The following is a 21005-nucleotide window of genomic DNA, read 5'->3' on the forward strand; positions in this document are numbered from 1 at the left end:
ATGGTAGTGCCCTGCTACTGAACATTCTCATCAAGGATCCAATAGATGAAACCTGATCAAAAGGGGGTAACAAATCATACAGGGTTTCAAAATTCTTATAGAACCATGACATACTGGACCCACTAAGACAAAAACCAACTTTGAATCTGTTGCCCTGAGAAATACTTGAACTTTCAACTGACATAGTCCTTTGAAGTCATCTTTCAGCTGAAGAAATAATGTTCACCTTATATACTATGCTTTACTCTTGTAGAGCATTTATATCTAATTTCAAATGAACAACAGCAACCCTAAAAATAGGTGAACAATTTATAAGTCTAGGTCAATGGTAGTGAAACTGTATAAGAAAAAATAGGATGGTGTAACAAGGTGAAGAATATAATGTATGCCGTTAAACTGTGTATATGTCAAAATTGTTATGAGCACAGTTTGTTGTGTATTATTTACTATAATTTTTTAAATTTTTGAACTCATAAAACATCTAAAGCAGTATGTAAAAATTTAATTCACTTTTAAAATATCTTTAGCCAAATAACAAGTTTCTAAAAAGTACAAATATAATTCAATTCCTATCATCTCAAATAGCAGTAAAAATAAGTAAATTTTATGGGTGTATAACATTTGTTACAAAATCTTTTTAAGCATTAAAATTACGAAAGTCTTCCAAGTGAGTTGCCCCCAAAGTAAGTCGATGCCAACTCATAGTGACCCTATCCGACAGGGGAGAACTGGCCCAGGAATTTCTGAGGTTGTGACTATTTGGGGAAGCAAAGAAGGCCACCTTTCTTCCATGGAGCGGCTGGTGGTTTCCAACTGCTGACCTTGCAGTTAGTGCCGACACATACCCAATATGCCACCAGGGATGCACCTAAATTGACTTAGGTGTCTGAAAACACAGTACTAAAATAAAAACTTTAATGATTACACCATTTGGTGAAGGATCAGTCAAGAAACATTAAAGTCATTACATTAAAACACTAGAGTCAGAATAATAAATCAAGAGATATCAATACAACTTAGCATTATCTTAAAGTCACCAGATTTTATTTCATTAATTTAATGACAGTATATTTGGTTGCCAATTTTCTACCTGTCTACATAGACTAACTAGAACTAGTAAAAAGTTTACATAAACTTTATCTTGCATACCACAATAGCTATTTTTTAATCTTCTTCCTTAACACCCAAGTAACAGTCTTTAGAATTGATGCAAAGCCAATTAAATCTCTGTACATCCCTCCCTCCCAACAAGCTCCTAAGTACTAAAAAAGTAGTGCTTACTTTCTGTTCCTTTGATCATACTCTAATTCAGGTACATTTACTAGTAAGTAGGTTCTCAGTAACCCTTCTGTTGTCGCTGGGCTTGTTAGATGGGCAGACATAAGCACATTTAGGCCTATCAAGCAATGAGGAAGGCCCATGGAAGAGGAATCGTACACTTGAGAGTCATGTGACGTTAGGTTCTCTTTTACCAGATAACAACTGTCCTCAACATAGCCTACGAAATGAGAATAAAGCAGACACTACTTGGCAGAACTTGGGTCTTTGGTGATACCCTTAAGTCACTAAATCCACTAATTCTAAAGAGTGACCTACCTCTGAACAGTCTTCCATAAACTAATAATTTTCCATAACATTGAACTAAAAAAAATTTTTAACTATCAGATTTCTTGTTTTTCTGGTTAAAATGTCTGTGATACATCATTCTTCAAATTATCCGTACACCATTCAAATATCTGAGTGGTTAGGGAGTTTGCATCATCGATTTTTGGGTTAGTAGTCTAACACCCAACAGTGCAACCTAGGTTTCTTACTACACACGATAAACAAACTTACACTCATTACCACCAAAGTGGATTCCTAATCATAATGACTATAGGGTAGGGTAGCATGGAGTGTAAATTCTCGTTTTTCTACCACAAAGCAGTTGATGGTTTCAAGCTGCTGTCGACCTAAGGTCGGCAGCCCAACCAACACATAACCCACTATACCTCCAAGCTCCTGAATAAACACGACAATAATGATTTGTATCTACCTTTAAAATCCAAAGGTTTTTGTTTTGTTTTTGTAATCGAGATTTAGAATATGCAAGTAAAAAGTAAAAAGTCAACTATCTGTTATAACCGATATAAAGATTTTAGGGTTAGCCTCACAAGTTGAGTCTTTCCTGTGCATAGGGGAAGAAGGGTGTATTTAAAAACAAAGTATCTGTTTCTTGATAAAGCTAGCTCACTAATTTTTATTAAATTTAGAGTAATGATAATGTAAAAAGACTTCGTAATCCTATTTACTGTTGTGTGCCAGTGGTTACTCCACGTGAAAGAGTATCATTAACTCATGGTTTTCTAGGCTAGTGTAAACGGTCTAATTTAATAAATTTAGATGTAGGAATTGACCTGTGAGACCATTATTACACTTAAAACAATTAATATCCACCAGTCCCATAAATTTCCTTGTTTCTGCAATTAATTTTTAACATGAAAGTCAGATTAAGCTTACATGTTTCTTTGTAAACTTTTCCCAGGTAATATACAGAAAAGTTTCCCTTACCATGGAAATTTTACAATTATTTTAATGACTATATAGCATTCTATGTCATCGTTCTGTTCAATAACATTCTTTTGGTATTTAAGTTTTTTGTACCTTTTTGTGTTTTTTATTGTTATTATAAGTGTTAGTACAAGTAATTTTCTCAGAAAAATCTACATAAAGTCATTATTACTTACACAGTAAAACCTATGAAACTTGGAACCTATGTAAGGAAGAAACCTGTCAGAGGCTCAAAAAACACACTTCCAAGGCAATGCCAACTCATAGGGGAAATTCAAAATATTTCTCATTAAACAAGTGATGGAAATATGATAAGATTGCACCCAAAGGCAGAAAGCGTGGGAAACCTGGAAAAGCAAAAGGCAGTCCCATCAAATTCCACTTCTCACAGGTTTCACTGTGAACATTTTAAAAATAGAATTGCTGAGTTAAACAGATTACATTTAAAGAAATAACTATAATAGCAACATCAAATAAGTATATATAATTTAGTATAATCAGGCACTAATCCAGATTTTTAAGTATTCTCTATGAGTTACAATAATCACTCTCTAGCACACATGATTATTTTAATGTTAAATACTTGCCTTCTCCAAATCCAGCTCAATGTAATTCAAATAAAAACTGCATAAAAAATGGCAATTGTTTTGTTATACATGCAGTAAAACCTGTGCAAACTGGAACTTATGGAAGGCAAAAACCTATTAGAGAGATGAAACTCAAATATTTCCCACTAAATAGAGAGCAAAAGTGGTAACTGTACCCTGACACAGACAGAAATTGTAAGACCTAGAATAACAAGATATGCTCACCAAATTCTAGCTATCACAGGATTCACTAAAGTTACCACAACAAAAATACACAAACAACCCAAATTAACCATCTAGAATTAAGTTTTCCGATCACATAGCTATTTAAAAATGTAATTGCATGATAATGGGCAAGATTTTTTTGAGAGGGAGATTTTTATCTACCAGCAATTAAAATGTATTATAGGCTAATATATACAAAAGAATCAACAGAATAGGAAACCCAAGAAATGTGTACACTTTACAAAGAATAAAGATGGCGGAATAGTGTAGGATGAAAATAATATAAATATGTAAGTATTGTTAAAACAATAATAGAATTTTTTAAAACCTTATAATTTAATACGGAATTGAGCCTTCCTAAATATAATGTCACAAAACAAACCCGCCAATAATCTGACAACTTGACCACATAAATATTTTTCAAATACCAACAACCACAGAAAAAGGAAAAGTAGGGCAAGTAGCAAATGCAGAAAGAATATCTATGACATAATTTGGTAAATCTTTCTAATCAGTTAAAACAAACAAAAAAACTCAAGGAGTCCAATAGGTGAAAGACAGAATCACAGAAAAATTGTAAAAATATGTATGGAAAAGAAAAACTGATCATCACAAGAGATTAAAGTTGGACAAATTTTGCTTTTGCTTAATGGCAAAAATGAAGACTGAACTAGACACTCACATATTTTAAAAACAATTTAAAGTGGAAATAAGCTTTATTATAAACCTGACCATTCTATTAATAATAAAGAGTCCTGGTGTCTTTATTTGGGCTGCTAACCAAAAGGTTGGCAATTTGAGCCCAATAGCCTCTCCATGGGAGAAAGATGAGGCAGTTTGCTTCCATAAATATTTATAGCCTTGAATACCATATCAAGTAGTTCTGTTGTGTTCCACAGGATTGCTATGGATCAGTATCGACTCATTATCACTGGGATTAACATTAAAAAGTCCTATTTAATATAGCAAATCAATTTTTAGGAATTTATCTACAAACAACCCAGATACAAAACTAATGCAGATTTTAACATTACTTTTATACAACTACCTCAAATAACATATTAGCTAAGTGAAGAATTATTGGATGGCTTAATTAATGTCACACATGTAAAATTTTGATGGGTAATTAAAAAATGGTTGCATCAAGAAACTGCCAGAATCAAGCGGAATTAGAAAAAGACATGGTGACATCAGATGTCTACCTGTGTTAACAAACTGCAAAGGCATTCAACTGTGTGAATCAAAATATGATGCCATTGCAAAGGATGGAAGTTCCACAACACTTTTATACTCATGTGGAACCTGTACAAAGACCAAAAGGCAGTCTTTCAAACACAGTCAGGGAATACCAAGTGCTTTCATATCAGGAAAAGTTAATGCCTGTGTTTTATCTTTTTATCAGGCTTACTCAATCTGTATGCTGAGCAAAAAAAATATCCCAATATCTGGACTTTATAAAAAGAACAAGGTGTCAGATTTGGAAGACAACTCATTAACAACCTTTGATATGGTGAGAACGTAACCTAACTTGCTAAAATTTAAAAGGACTAGAAGCATTTACTGATGAAGAACAAAAGGAAGTGTCTTTACTTTGGAATACACCGCACCAAAATAGACAATAAAAAATCTTCACATCACGACAAAGGAGAAAACATTGAAGTTGTCAACGATTTCACTTTACTTGGATCCACAATCCTCTTCCATAGAAGTAGCAGTCAAGAAATAAGTGACAGACTTGCACTGGGCCAAATTTGCTGGGAAAGATTTACATAAAGTGTAACAGAGCATTCACTTTGAGGACTAGGTGTGCCTGACCCCTGCAATGGTATTTTTGACTGCTTCAGATGCCTGCAAAGCTGGAGAATAAATAAGACTGAGAATTTATGCTTTTCATTCCTTGTACTGGTGAAGAATATTGAATATATCATGAACTGACAGAAAAATTAACAAATATGTCTGATAAGAGCTGAACCATAGAAAAAATGAGGACCTGATGCCACAGGCTTACGTGGACAGGAAATATTTGGAGAATGATGAGGGCAACGAATGTACAAATGTGCTTTACACAATTGATGCATGTATGGATTGTGATAAGAGTTGTATGAGCCCCTAATAAAATTATTTAAAAGAGAGAGAAAGCTGAACCAGAATGCTGCTTAGAAAAGAATTACGGAGAGATTTCAGCTCATGTCCTTAGAACACTGTGGTGTATTGAATTACTTGATATTGCTCTGAGTCCTAAGCTTTGTAACTTTCACTAAATGACAGGGTTAAAAAGCCCCACTGACTAAATTGACTGTGACTTTTAGAAACTCTACATAGGGTTTTCTGTGATTATATATCTTTATGGGATCAGAGCTTCATCTTTTGCCTGCAGAGTAGCTGGTGGGTTTGAAACACAAGGTTAGTGGTTAGCAGCCCAAGGCTTATCGGACAGGAGCACCAGACCAAAAAACCACATCCACTGTCATCAAGTTGATGTTGACGCAAGGCCACCCTATAGGACTGGGTGGAACGACCCCCTGAGGATTTCAGAGTAGAAAGCAGCTAGTGGTTTGGAAATGCTGGCCTGATTATTAGCAGCCCAAAGTGTAACCTATACCACTAGGGCTTTGGTCAGGAGCACCAGGGCTCCTTCACCGATTACATTTTTCACTTATTATGAATTTCACATCTAAAACCAAAATTCAAAAAAAAAGTATAGTGAGCAGAAATTGGTTTGTCATTCATACATTAATCTATATTAATCCTACCAGGCTTTAGCCTTCTTTACCCCACACCATCGGTTCTTATTGTGTATTTTTCTCTTATCAGGTGACCTCCTCTTTCTGACTCATTCACTATTAAATCGGAGACTATATACATATATATAGTCTCCGATTTAATATATATAGTCATTTAATATAGTGAGTGAATTATATAGATATATATATTTTTAGTACCCCTAGAATCTACACTAGCATGTGAAGAGTGTTTACTGAGATGATGGTCATGTTCTATAGCTGCACTATCCAAAATGGTAGCCACCATCCACATAAAGGTAAAGGGGGTCTGAAATATGGTTAGTACAATTAAGAAAGTGCATTTTTAGTGTTAATTACATTTAAATAGCTTCTGTATTGGTCAGTCAGCCCAGGGTCTATAACCCGACACAATATACATTTGTAGAATTAAAAAGTTATAAATTGATCAATGCTTCTCTCCTCAAACTTTAGAAGATACAGTAATTCTATCTGTGGTATTCAGGTTATCAATTAGGATTTTTTTAAATATGAGATAAAAGTAAGCAATTGTAGGAAACACGCCAATCTTACTGCCTTTCGCTGCAGGTTATATATGCAAAATGATATCCACCTCTGCATTACTTTCATTCATTTATATACCTAATGATAATCTGTGTGCTATTCACATTTTGATAATGTGAATAAAACTTAGTCACTGTCCTCAGGGACTTTAATGGAAATAGAATATGAAAACATAAACAGCAATTTGAAAATAGACAAAATTATTATAGAACTATGTACAGTATGTAATATAAGTACGGGAGAGGCAGAGACTGTAGAGGAGGTGATATTTGAGAGTTCTTCCCAGTACCGAAAGATGACAGTTTTTCAGAAACATTCATAGCATCATACTATTTGTTTGTGTTGGGGGGAGTATGTGTGGAAAACTTCAACTTAAGGGTGCTCAATGCCCATATTATAAAAACACTAAAATTAAAAGCATTATAGCTAAATTACTTTTGTAGAGAATAACTACAAAATTGGTTTTAAAATTATAAATACCAAAATAAGTATTTTGACAGTGATATCTTTTTTCAATGATTTTCTGCATTTGTTTTTTACATCTTTTACATGTTTTTTACATTTGTATTCACATCTTTAGATTAAAATCAGTTACTGACAAAATAATAATAATTTATAAATTATCATGGGTTCATGGGAGTTGGGGGAGGGTAAAAAATGAGGACCCGATACGAAGGGCTCAGGTAGAAATAAAATGTTTTGAGAATGATGATGGCAACAAATGTACTTAACACATGGATGTGTGTATGGATAGTGATAAAAGTTGTAGAAGCCCCCAATAAAATGATTTTTAAAAATTCAGGTACTGGAGTTTCTACATGTCTATAATTACCTCCCACTCAAAAGAGGCTTCTCTAACCAAAAATGTTTATGTGTATTAAAATTAATTGAATTTACAATGCACGAATTCAGAAAGCATTTTTCTTTGTGACCCAATCCCCCAGAAAGCTTTTTATTAAGTATAATATAATCCTTAATAGGAAAAAATTAATAAACCAAGTTTCTATTATGAAATAATGTAAACTCCAGAGATTTTTTAAAATAGTAAAATATGAGCTAAATAGTAAATATATTAGTACAAACAATTGAATCTTATTGTCCTGCCATGTATGAAGACTGAAAGAAATACAGAAAACACTATTCTTTGAAAGAAAAAAATTCCATCTACCATCAATGAAAGAAAAGAGGCAGTATCTCGCAAAAATAAAAGAAGGCGGATTTTCTGTAGATGAAGAGTCAAAAGAAATACTTCAGTTAGTTTGTCTTCCTAACATTCTTGGTTATTTAGAAAAAGATTCTATAGTATCTGTCAATTTTTACACAAAAATACACCCATGATTTAGTGTTATCAGTTAACTGTTTAAGAGCAATGACAGATATTTAAATTCTTTTAAACTATATTTATTTATTTATTTATTTTTATTACGTCTTTTAAAAGAGCCTTTTTATCGTGAATGAGGGTGAAGGCTTACAGAGCACATCACTAGTTTTGCATTTGATAATGCCTACCTATTATGTATTCAGTTCATCGTCATAGTACTCAAAAGTACTCTTAACTAATTTCCTCTCTGGGTTTCCATTTCTTCTTCTTTCCTAAACTCTGAATTGGATAAATTCTGCCCTTTTGCTCTTTTTTATTAAACATTTTATTAGGGGCTCATACAACTCTTATCACAATCCACACATATACATACATCAATTGTATAAAACACATCTGTACATTCTTTGCCCTAATCATCAAAGCTTTTGCTCTCCACTTAAGCCCTTTGCATCAGGTCCTCTTTTTTACCCCTCCCTCCCTGCTCCCTCCTCCCTCAGGAGCCCTTGATAATTTATAGATTATTATTTAGTCATATCTTCCCCTTTCCGGCGTCTCCCTTCACCCCCTTCTCTGTTGTCCGTCTCCCAGGGAGAAGGTGACATGTAGATCCTTGTAATCAACTCCCCCTTTCCAACCCACTCACCCTCCACTCCCCAGTATCACCCCTCACACCCCTGGTCCTGAAGGTATCATCCACCCTGGATTCCCTGTGCCTCCAGCTCCTATGTGCACCAGTGTACAACCTCTGCTCTATCCAGTCTTGCAAGGTAGAATTCGAATCATGGTAGTTGGGGGTAGGAAGCATACAGGATCTGGGGGAAAGCTGTATTCTTCATCGGTGCTACATCGCACCCTGACTGACCCATCTCCTCCCCTAAACCCCTCTATGAGGGGATCCTCATTGGCCGACACTTGGGCCTTGGGTCTCTACTCTGCACTTCCCCCTCATTCAATATGGTGTATATATATATATATATATATATATATATATATATATATATATGTATGTATGTATGTATGTATATGTATATAGACACACATATATACATATACACACATATATCTTTTTTTTTTTGCATGATGCCTTTGTACCTGGTCCCTTTGGCACCACGTGATCGCACAGGTTGGTGTGCTTCTTCCATGTGGACTTTGTTGCTTCTGAGCTAGATGGCTGCTTGTTCACCTTCAAGACCCCAGGCACTATCTCTTTTAATAGCCGGGCACCATCAGCTTTCTTCCCCACATTTACTTGTTCACCCGCTTCGGCTTCAGCAGTTGTGTTGGGAGGGTGAGCATAGTAGAGTGCCAATTTAATAAAAGAAAGTATTCATGCATTGAGGGAGTGCTTGAGTAGAAGCCTAAGGTCCTTCCGCCACCTTAATGCTAAACACACATAGATCTATTTCCCCGTCCTCAAATATATATTTGCATGTACATGTCTTTGTCTAGACCTCTATAAATGAAATGCCCTTTGACTCCTAGCTCTTTCCTCCATCTCCCTTGACTTTCCTCCTGCCCCACTACCATGCTCTGTCCCTACCTGGGTTACAGCTATACCTCTTCTTTACGTAACCTTACCCTTGATCATTCTCTACCAGGCCTGCCACTGCCCCCTCACCACCCATTTGGGTCCCAAGTTGTTCCCTTTTCCCTGGGTTTATTAACACCACTTCCTTACACTCCCCCCCCACCTCCCCCTATCCCAAGTCCCCCAGAACTCTCGGTCCGGTTATTTTTCCAAAGCAACAGTATACAGCCAGACAACAGAACAACAAACCACTGACAAAGAACAAAACAAAACACATCAAGAAACAGAAGCTTGTAGTTAGTTCAAAGATCATTTGTTGGCCCTTAGGAGTGTTTTCCAGTCCAGTCTGTTGGGGCACCATGCCCTGGCCCCAAAGTTCACTTTCAGCATTCCCTGGGGACCTTGCCACTCCATTCCCTTGCTGTTCTGCTGCACTCCCCCAGTGCTCTGCCTCGGCGTTGTGGGATCAGGTCAGGTGCAATTCGCACAGTGTCTCCGGTGCTGTCCCCTGTATCGCCCTTGGTCACTGAGGGCCCTTTTGCTCTTAAAAGGTTGATTATACTAATGCAGAGGTGATTTATAGAATATATATATCTTATATCTTCATGAGAAATTTTTTGCTTTTAAAAGTAGGGCTAACTTTTAAAAATGACTTTATAGTGTGTTCCTTAAAAAGTTAATAGTTTAATCCTAGTAAATACTAAGTAGAACTCACTTATTAATTCAGGAAATATTTACTCAGAATTTTCAGTGGTCTCTTCATTGAGCTACTAAATGTGAAAGGTATGTAAGAAAAAAATAAAACAGGTTTGGTTCCCATACACATGTAGACAAATAAGTAAACAAGCCAATGAAATTATTTTTACTCACTGGAAAAGTTTATGGAAAAAAAGACCAGGGCCTTTAAAGTTGAGTTATCACTTGATATGTGCTAACAAGTGGAATGCTTATTTAGTAAAAGTCTCACTAATAAATAATGTGGCATCAGGCTGAAACCTAGCGGATGACAATCATGAGAGGACAGTAAGTGGACGGGGGGTTGGGGAGAGGGACTGGAAATCAGAGAAATAGCATGTATAAAGACTTTTAAGGCAGAAGAAGAGTTCTGGAATATTTTAACACCCAAAAGGTTGATGTGACTGATGAGTGCTGAAACAACAGGAAAATGGCATACGTGTTAAAGAAGTCAGCAGAGTTGTTCAAATAGTTAAAAGAAGCAGGTGTTCCCGGTAAGACTGAAGAAAGACAAATGTGCCAATTTCACTGGAGTACTAGGTTAATGGAAACAAATGACATGTGTACACCACTGTCACCTACTAAGGACTTAATTTAATTCTTAGAACACAATGACAGGAATAATCTTTTCCTTCTATGGATAGAGATAAGATCTTAAAAGGCTACCGGTCTTGCACGTAAGGTCACAGGCTGAAAAACTAAGTCTCAATTCCAGACATTCTAACCCAAATTAAACCGATATGCCTTCTAATATAAAACACGAATTAAAAGATACGGTTAAAAGACAAAGTTGGATTTTTAAATGTTAGGTTCTGCAGCACAAAAATTGATCGAAATGACATTTAAAAGAGTATCTGGCGGTGGGGCTGGCGGGCGGGGGGGCTAAAAAAAAAGAGTATCTGGAAGAAGAAAAAAGTATTCTGGCTATTTCTATATTATATACAGAAAGCAGCTGCTTAAATCAAAACAATTACTATATATGATACCAATTTCAGACAGTAATCTCCAGAAAAGTCGTATTGAAAGAAAGGGAGAGGGAAAAATGTTTGGGGCAAAGGGTAGGATTATCGGAAGAGGAGTCTAAGTACTCTCTTCAATATGGACATAACTGCGTTAATGTTCTATATTGAACTTAGTTTAAATTCTGAGGTTTGAAAGCCACAGATTAAATAAATAAAGTCAACCCTAGTTCTAAAATTTCACTCTAAAGATCTAAAACATACTGGCAAGTAGAGTTCTGCTTTCACTCATTTGCCCATATTCTATGCCCTATGATAAGTACCAGATATATTCGAGTATAAGCCAACCCAAGTATCAGTTGAGGCACCTAATTTTACCACAAAAATTGCATTAAAAATGTGCTGGAAAACACGGTTTATACACAAGTATATACGATACTTTAATAAGAAAATTTCTTTTCAGCTCTCTGATGAAAGCCAATTATATACAGTACTAGTAAAATTTTTCAGAGGTAATTTCAAGTAAGATTTTTGCCTATACACTTTCCAAACCTACTTTTAGATATGATATATATTCCTATTATAAAGTTTCCTTGTACATTCAGGCATATAACATTAAAATACAGAGGAATACTACCAACTGTTTCTCAATCACTGAAAAAATGAAATGTAAAAGTATATTGATGTTAGAAAGAGAAAACAGTACTAGTGAATACTTTTGTATAATATTGGTAAATATGCTTAGTCGATGCAGAAAACATTACACAGAAAAATATTTTACTGTCTGAAAAGTAAATTCTTTAATATTAGGTCAGCAAAGTTTTTTGTAACTGATTACTCACATGGTACCTAGTACTATTAGTAGTTAGAGCATTGGTTATTTCAATATGAACACATACCTTTGTCCTTCTTAAAATCCAAGGCATCTTCTTTGTCTGTCACTATTTCCTTCATATTGATAATACTCTGGTGGGTCAGCTGCCGAAGAATTTTAATTTCTCGAATTGCTGTGATTGGAAAGCCTTCCTTTTCATTATCTAGACGTACTTTTTTTAAGGCTACCATTTCTCCTATTAGGAAAGTAAATAAAACTAGGTTACTACAAGCTGGATTATTTTTTTATTTTAATTCATAACTTATTTTCCTGCCTCTTTAAATTACAACCTATAAAATATATTTGATGTTCAAAATTGTTTGTTATTTAGGTTATGGGATATTTATCCAAATAATTAAATACTGCTAACTGTTAGTTTTCTTAAAAATAGGTCATATGCATCCCCTCACAGGTGGGTCACAAGGAAGGGATGAACCAGCTATGGTGCAGTATAGCACTGAAAACACTTTAATCCTCCCCACCCCACGCCCACCCCTATCATGACCCCAGTTCTACCTTACAAATCTGCTAGACCAGAGCATGTACACTAGTACGGATAAGAGCTCTGGACAAACAGAATCCAGGGCAGATAAACCTTTCAGGAACCATAATGTGTGTAGCGTTACCATGAGGGTAGTGGGAAGGTCAGGGGAGAAAGGGGGAACCGATTGCCATGATCGATGTATAACTCCCCCCCCACACACACACCCCAGTGACGAACAACAGAAACATGGGTGACGGGAGACAACAAAATAATACCGCATATGACCGATTTGTTTTTAATCGATAAAATTATTTTTTTAAATAGGTCATATGCAGTGTTATTTTTGTTGCTCTCCAAGATAATATGACAAGATAATAAGGAGTATATTATACTAACACTTTTTTAATAATGGAAATAAAGTATAACCAGATGCTTACATATGCATAAAAATAATATTGTACATTTAGCAAGTTAAAAAAATTAGCTCTGACATATTATAACCTTTCCCAAAACTACCCAGTTCCCTAGTAGTCCATACTGAGATTCAAAACTTTTCCCAGCTATCTCAAAAGAATGTGCTGCCAGCTTACAGTAATCACATAAGACAAGGTAATATTGCTCCTGTGGGTTTCCAAGACTGTAACTCTGTATGGGAGTAGAAAGCTCTTTTTCCTGAAGTGCCACTAGCTGACCTTGGGGTGAGTAGCCCAATGTATAACCATAATTATGCCTCATAATTTAGCTAAGAGTGAATTTATGTAAAACAAAATCTAAAGAGTAAATATCCTACACATAAAAATAAAACAATTTATAAAAAGATTCAGTTTAACAGTTTGTTTATTCTAATTCTTTGGAGGAAAATTTTTCCAGAAGATGGAAATTTTTATCTTTCATCATTAAAAAATTTAACCACTTTAATGAAATCTGTCTATAATATGATTTGCTTTATTAAAATTTTAGTAGTTATGATTAAATTTCTTTTTTGCCAGCACAAAATCATCAGCATCAATACTGTGACTTTCTTTAGGAGTCTCTAAGCATAAGATTATCTCCCTTGACTAAATGATTTCCAACAGCTATGCTATTTTAATCTATTAGTTGACTTTTATAAGGAATTATGACTTATACTTAACCCACTCTGCGCATTATCTAATAAAGTACACATAGTCTATAGAAGTTACATTTTCTTCTGATACAATCTTTAAACTTACATCTAGGTTGCTAATTATGTTCTGAAAGATTAAACTGTTAAACCTGGTCTCCAAATAAAAACTGCTAAACCTTTTTTTATTATAGAAAAAGGTTCTTTAGACAAATTCAGGCTTTAGCAAAAATGATTTGCTAAGATTAATTCATTTGGGTAAGATCCCCACCTTTCCCTGTGACTACTAGAAATATAAGAAATATTCATAAAAATCTGAATCCTACCCAAACATCACAAATTCTAAAAGACCATTTGAATAATATATATGTACTGCTTATTTTACATTAGTAGATATACAAAATTAAATTAAAAACAAGATACAAAAGCATGAGAATTTTAGTTAACTTTTGTTTCTAAAAAAAGCCTTAATATGCTTTCTTTAAAAAATAAACACAAATACATCCACATGCTCCCAAAACCAGAGTACTTGGCATTCTTACCAGTGTCTTTATCCCTGGCTTTGTACACTTGTCCATAGGTACCTTCTCCAATAATTCCAATAATATCAAATTTATCCACACAGCGTTTTCCCCAGTCAATGTCTTTTTCTTTTATTTCACCATAGCGAGGCCCACATATTCTGGTAAATATAGTACTGAAGTTTTTATATACAATCAAATAAATTAAATAAAGTATTTAACAACTTAATCCCCACCCCTCCTCTCAATCTTAGATCCTTTATTTTCCCCCTCACCCTTATCACGATTATCTATGCAACAATGTGATTTGGTATTGCAGCATGAGAGCCACTTTATCAGTTCTCTAGGATGATTTGTTCTGTACATAGCAGCTTAAATTGAGAGAAAGAATTAGCAGAGCATACATGACTCAATATTAATAGTAAAAGCCAAAGTTTTCTAATGTACCTCTAGAATGTTTAGTTATCCATTGAATGGTTATTCATCTATAACACCTATGTATATAAAAATATAAATATGTATCGATATTTACATACATCTCCTTGTGAAAGAAGTTTGATAATGAACAAACCGGTTTCAGGGCAAAGCATTCTCTCTACTTAACTTGAGGCTAATTCACATAGATTTCAAATCTTCTTCTATTCCATATCTTGCAAAATAGACTAAACTGAATTAGGGGGGAATAGAGCTAAAGTAAAGGAAAACATAGTAGCTTTCCCATTATCATTTTTGTTTGGGCTCACTGAAAGCTGACTTTTATTTGGCCCAATATCAGTGCTCTTAAATAACTTAGATGTCTTTTAAAAATTAACTTTAATATAAGCAGCAAACCCATAAATTAATACAATATAACCTGTGGCAGAAGGTTTGATTTCTTTAGATGATGTGAATAGATATGTAAGCAATTATGATTTTTTTTTCAAAATACTGAAAGAATTCATTCATGTATTGTTTTATTACTTTAAATCTTAATTTCAGTTTTCTTGTTTTCCACAATCATTTTTGAAAAACTAAGAGCAGGTAGAAAGTAAGCACATACTTAGGCCTCCTTTTGTTATGCAACTGCGTTGTTGCTTTCTTCTCCTCTGGACTTTTGGATAGCTCGTCTGCTCCTGGTAGCTCAGGGGGCAGTGGTAAATCAGCAAGTAGACACCGTAGTTTCTTTTCTACTTCTTTTTTAACAGCTTTCACTGAAATATTTCGTTGGCTAAAAAAACAAAAGAGAGGAATAAGACAAATAAAATACAAATAGACAGTAGAGAAATACAAACATGACAGGTCTTACATTTTAATAGCATGAAATGGCAGGGAATGTTCTGCAGTATTTCACATTGCTTAACACTACTACGTATTTTTTTATATTCCACTAAAGTAATGTATTACAGTCTATTGCAAAATGCATAATTCATGGGTTGACATGGTACAGTTACATTAAAACTAACAAAAATCTGGACAAAATACACACACTTTAGCTATTAATACTGTATCAGCACTAGTTCATTAATTTTAACAAATATACCTTACCAATGGAAACTGTTAACAATGGGAAAATTGGGTGCAAGGTGTCTGGGGACTCTCTGTAGTATCTTCATAATGTCTCTGTAAACATAAAACTGCTCCAGAAAATAAAGTTGATTTTATAAAAATGATACAGGTTTATTACAAAGCTGTAAATAAAAACTGGAAGGCATCTTAGAACATTTGATTTGATTCTGATACAGAAAAGTTGTTTGTTATAAGAAAAAAACAAAACCACGTAATAATATATATCGTGGCCATTTAAATAAACAAGTAAACAGACACACAACCAATAATGCTTCATTCCTTCGTAGTGTTAATTAATTTTTCTGAATTGAACAATAATCCTTTCAAAATGTTTATAAGGCTCTAACTTACTATTAACAAACCCAGGTGGTGTAGGCGTTAACTGCTTGGCTGTTAACCAAAGGTTATCATTTTGAACCCACCAGCTAGTTTGTGAGACAAAGATGTAGCAATCTCTTTCTGTAAAAATTAAAGCCACATTGCCAACAAGTTAAATTTCAACTCATAGTAACCCTGTAGCCTTTAGGGTACGGGAGAACTGTCCCATACATTTTTACAAAAGTAGACTACCACATCTTTTTCCTGCAGAGCAGTTGGTGGGTTTGAACTCCACACTTTTGGTTAGCATTTAATTTAGCAGTCAAGAGCTTGCTTGCCCACTGTGCCGTAAGGCTCCTTATTGAGTCTTGGAAACCCTATGAAAAAGTTCTTATCATGTCCTATAGAGTCATTAGGAGTCAGAATGAACTCCATAGCAGTATAATTATAGGTGAGTAATTATTACAGCTCAAATACAGTTTTGTAACTTTAATAAGTGCTTATGAGTTCTGACTTTTAAACTATAACTTAGCTTGGTAACTGATTATTTTAAACTTCTTTAACATTATAAAACCTGGTAATACTGATGCATTAAAAGAAAATATTAGAATGAGAATAAAATTCAGACTTCCAAAATTTTTAAGCAGTATGAGCCCCATGGAGAAATTTAGTAACACTGCACAGCTATTATAAAATCACTAAAGATGTTATCAATGGAAAGAATTTAATCTTAATTATCATCTTTTAAATTTATGTTTAACATTAGTATTGCTGTAAAACAAATAGATATACTAACTAAAATAAAAACTGAGTATTAATAAAATTTGTCCTTCAAAATTCCATGTACTTAAAGATGGTTCCTTAACAGGAAAAATATGCTCAAAAAGAAACTGGTTTCTAGATTTGAAAAATATTTGCTGCGCTAAGTATTGTATATAGCACAACAGATTTAACATCCACAATAAGATCCAGTTCCTGTCACAAAGGAGCACAGTCTTTTGGTAGACAACTAGCCTAGGGAGGCAAGACTGAGCCTCTCGTGAAGGACTGTTCAATAAAAACCAGGAACACTAAAGCTTAGAAAATAAAGCTCAGGTGGCCAAGAGAGGTCAGATTTACCCTGAGAAACTGTATCTCTGCATTGGGAGACTTCGCAGGCCTTACCTGTGCAGTCCCCGCCTTCCTTTTGATAACATGATTTATATTACTTCACTTTAATAAACCCAGCGGTTTTAAGTGTAGTATCTTCTGTGAGTTCAGTTGAGTTATCTCAGAGAATTAACTAACCTAAGATAGTCCACTCTTATCTTATCAGATCTGATCTAGCCACAGATGGCTAAGGACATAGAGCAGTGGTTCTCAACCTTCCTAATGCCAAGATCCTTTAACACAGTTCCTCACGCTGTGATGACCCCCAACCATAAAATTATTTTCATTGCTATATACTAATATTTTGCTACTGCTATGAATCATAATGTAAATATCTGGTATGCAGGATGTATTTTCATTGTCACAAACTGAGCACAATTAAAGTATGGTGATCAATCACAAAAATAATATATAATTATATATTGTGAAATATTTATTTCTAATGACAAATAAATGAAATTATGTCTTGAAGCATGGTATACCACGCCGGGTACTCATATGTGGGCATATCTGCATGTGGGCGGACCTGTCTGGAGACGGATAGAGGAGCGATGTCTCGGTTCTTAGGACCATTGGAAACAGTGTTTTCGGATGGTGTTAGGTGACCCCTGTGAAAGGGTCATTTGACTCTCAAAGGGGTTGCAACCCATAGGTTGAGAACCGCTGACATAGAAAGTCATGTGGGCAGATACTGTCAGAATGATGGAGAAGTGGCAAGGCCAAAATGTTATTGCTTTCTCCCCTTTTAAGAATTACCTTTATGCTGAGTTTCACCCATGAAGTTATTGTCATAACAACACATAGACAGGACTCATAAGATAGTAAGATGTATAACTAAGAAATAAAACTAAATATTCTATACAGTCCATTGACAAAATCAAATTTCTCTTAACAGCACTAAAATATTAAAGTATGTCTCCTACCTTAACCATACCACTTCATTCTCAATTTACTTCCAAAAATAATTTTAAGCATGTTAAACAAAAGCATAATAAATAAAATGATAAAGCCAAGAAAAGGTGATAAGCTGGCAAGGTTACAAATGAAACCTAGATACATGCTTATAAAATTATAGCCATGCAGCTTAGACTTTCATAAAATGCCCCATCTTTGATAGACTATTAACCTAAGGAAAATACTGAAGAGGGAGTGGGTATAATGGTAGGGTAAAAGGGAGACGAAGTCAAGGAGTTCATGTAGAAAAAGAATGTCTGGAAACTGATTGTGGTAGCAATTGTACAATTCTAACTGACATGATTGAAATATGGAATAATATATGTATTAAATCCCAACTAATATAAAGAAAATACTGGAATGTCTAATGCCTGACAAAACTCATTTAGAAATTATGTATTTTTATCCCAGGTAACAGATAATCTTTGCTAGATTTCTTAGCACGAACTATAACTCTCATCCTGGAGAAAATGAGCTTTATTTTAAGATGTATAAAATAAATTAATTCACTTTTACTAAAGTTTGGACCTTGGGAGAGGGGAATCCAGTAATTTCTCAATTCAACTTAAAAATTTAAGACATATTGAAACAATTAGTGACAAAAAGTTTTGAACTTACCTATCAGTATCTTTATCTTCAGGCAGCATGGGAGGCAAAGGTAATGGTGGTAACGTAGAGGTCAAAATAGTCACATGTTGCTCCTTCTCCTTGGCTCCTATGCTTGGTGTAAGTGGTTTGGTTTTCTCTTTAAGAGATACGGGTTCTTCCTTTGTAGCAGCAGATTTACTCTCCTTCCCAACTACAACTGGCTTCTTGGTGGCTTTATCTACAATCAAATTGTTGTCTACCTTTGTTACCTGAACAGGTGGCTTTGTTTTTGCCTTGTCATTTTTTAAAGTTCCACCACTTGAGGGAGAAGGTGTGTGCTCAGTTTTAACTTTCTTCACATCCTTCACATGATTTGTTTGTGATGCACTGACAGCAGTTTCAGTGTTCCCCTTAGTAGGTGTAGACGTGTTTGAGGCTTTTGCAGCTTTAGCAGCAGCGTCTGCAGCCTTTGCTGCTTCTGCAGCCTTTGCTGCTTCTGCAGCTCTTGCAGCCTCTGCAGCGCGTGCTTTCTTATTCTTGTTCAATTCAGCTGCCAGACTACTCTTCAGAGTTAGTGTGCTAGGAGAAATGCTAGAATGGCGACTTCTGGATCTGGACAGTCTGTGTCTGCTACGAGATCGCGAATGCCTAGATGAATATGGGCTTCTGCTTCGGGATTTGGCAGACCGTCTGGTGGAAAATAATTAAGCTTCAGTTAGTAAAGGAGAAAGATTTTGTTTGAAATTTACATAGACAGGGCTAACCAAGCCTGTGAAATTAAATAGAATGTTATTCTCCTGTTTCAAAATCAAAACATAGTTTTGTTTGGAGGACTTAAAAAAAAGAGAGACGCTTCATAGTAGATATTGGTTGGCAGTAACAATATATATTTTTAAACAATACTCTTGAATATAGATTGTGTCTTTAACACATCCACACAATATTTCAACATCCTTGTTACAAAAATGGAAAAGCCAATCCTCAAATTCATATATGCAAAGGGATACAAATAGCCAAAACAATCTTGGCAAGAGCAACATTACCACTTCCCAATTTCCAAAGGTAATGAAAAATTATAATAGTCAAAGCACTGACATATGGTGGGCTTCAAAAGTAGTGAAAATGGAATTAAAAGAAATGAGAATTTTTCTGCATGGTTTTAAAGCCCCTTAATATATGAAACAACAGAATTGCTACTCTATAAATAAATCCATGGTCAGTATTTTTTACGTAGGTGCTAAGTCCATAAATGGGGTGGGAGGTGGGGGGAAGATGCCTTGTTAGCAATGACGCTGGATTGTTGAAAGGCAATATTCTAGAAATTAAGGGCTCATAAGCAGCCACCTAAGGTGCAAGTATTAGTCTCTTCCAGTTCTCAAGAATGAAAAAAAAAACCTGAAAATGCATAAACACAATTAAGTCAAATGCATTAATGAACTGCCCATCAGTCTCCATGAACTTAAGGCCGAAGAATTAGCTAATGGTAGGTTACTACTTAATCAATGTCCAACTTTCACATGCAGTGGACATAGCAACATCTAACAGGGAAGACCAAAGAAGAATTGATTCACTTGAATTGTGATAGGGCAAAGAATTTTGAAAGTCTCATGAGCTCCCAAAAGGACAAACAAATCTGTCTTCAAAGAAATAAGGCCAGCATCTAGCTGAGAAACAACAAAGTCCACATGGAAGAAGCACACCAGCTGGTGTGATCACGGGGTATCAAAGGGATCAGGTATCAGGCATCAAAAAACAAAATCCTATTATTGTGAATGAGAGGGGAGTGCGGAGTAGGGACCCAAAGCCCACCTGTAGGAAACTGGACATCCTCTTACAGAGGGGTCGCAGGGAGGAGAAGGGCCAGTCAGTGTGCAGTGTAGCAATGATGAAACATACAACTTTCCTCTAGTTCTGGAATGCTTCCTCCCTCCCTCTGCCCCCATTATGATCCCAAATCTACCTTACAAATCCGACTGAATCAGAGGATGTACACTGCTACAGATAGGAACTGGAAACACGGGGAATCCAAGGCAGATGAACCTCTCAGGACTAGTTGTGAAAATGGTGATATTGGGAGGGTGGAGAGCCGGTGAGGGATAAGGGGGGAATAGATAACAAGGATCTACATATAACCTCCTCCCTTGGGGTCAGACAGCGGAGAAGTGGGTGAAGGGGGGGCGTCAGACGGTGTAAGATATGACAAAATAATACTAATTTATAAATTATCACGGGTTCATGGGGGAGAGGGAAGCGGGAGGGA

The 21005-nt window shown here is 35.3% G+C and overlaps 1 protein-coding gene across 2 annotated transcripts in view; it reads right to left on the minus strand.

Annotated features, from left to right (window-relative positions):
• The window catches only part of CDK13 (cyclin dependent kinase 13), a 143621-nt gene that overhangs the window by 65549 nt on the left and 57067 nt on the right, over positions 1-21005 (minus strand). For both annotated transcript variants that reach the window (XM_075558180.1, XM_075558179.1), the window contains exons 2-5: positions 18776-19435; positions 15231-15398; positions 14213-14352; positions 12110-12280 (exon numbers count right to left, since the gene is read on the minus strand). In XM_075558180.1, coding sequence (XP_075414295.1) covers positions 12110-12280; positions 14213-14352; positions 15231-15398; positions 18776-19435 — 1139 coding nt within the window. The remainder of the gene's footprint in view (positions 1-12109; positions 12281-14212; positions 14353-15230; positions 15399-18775; positions 19436-21005) is intronic.

This window comes from Tenrec ecaudatus, chromosome 9 (assembly GCF_050624435.1).
Source record: "Tenrec ecaudatus isolate mTenEca1 chromosome 9, mTenEca1.hap1, whole genome shotgun sequence".
Classification (NCBI taxonomy): domain Eukaryota; kingdom Metazoa; phylum Chordata; class Mammalia; order Afrosoricida; family Tenrecidae; genus Tenrec; species Tenrec ecaudatus.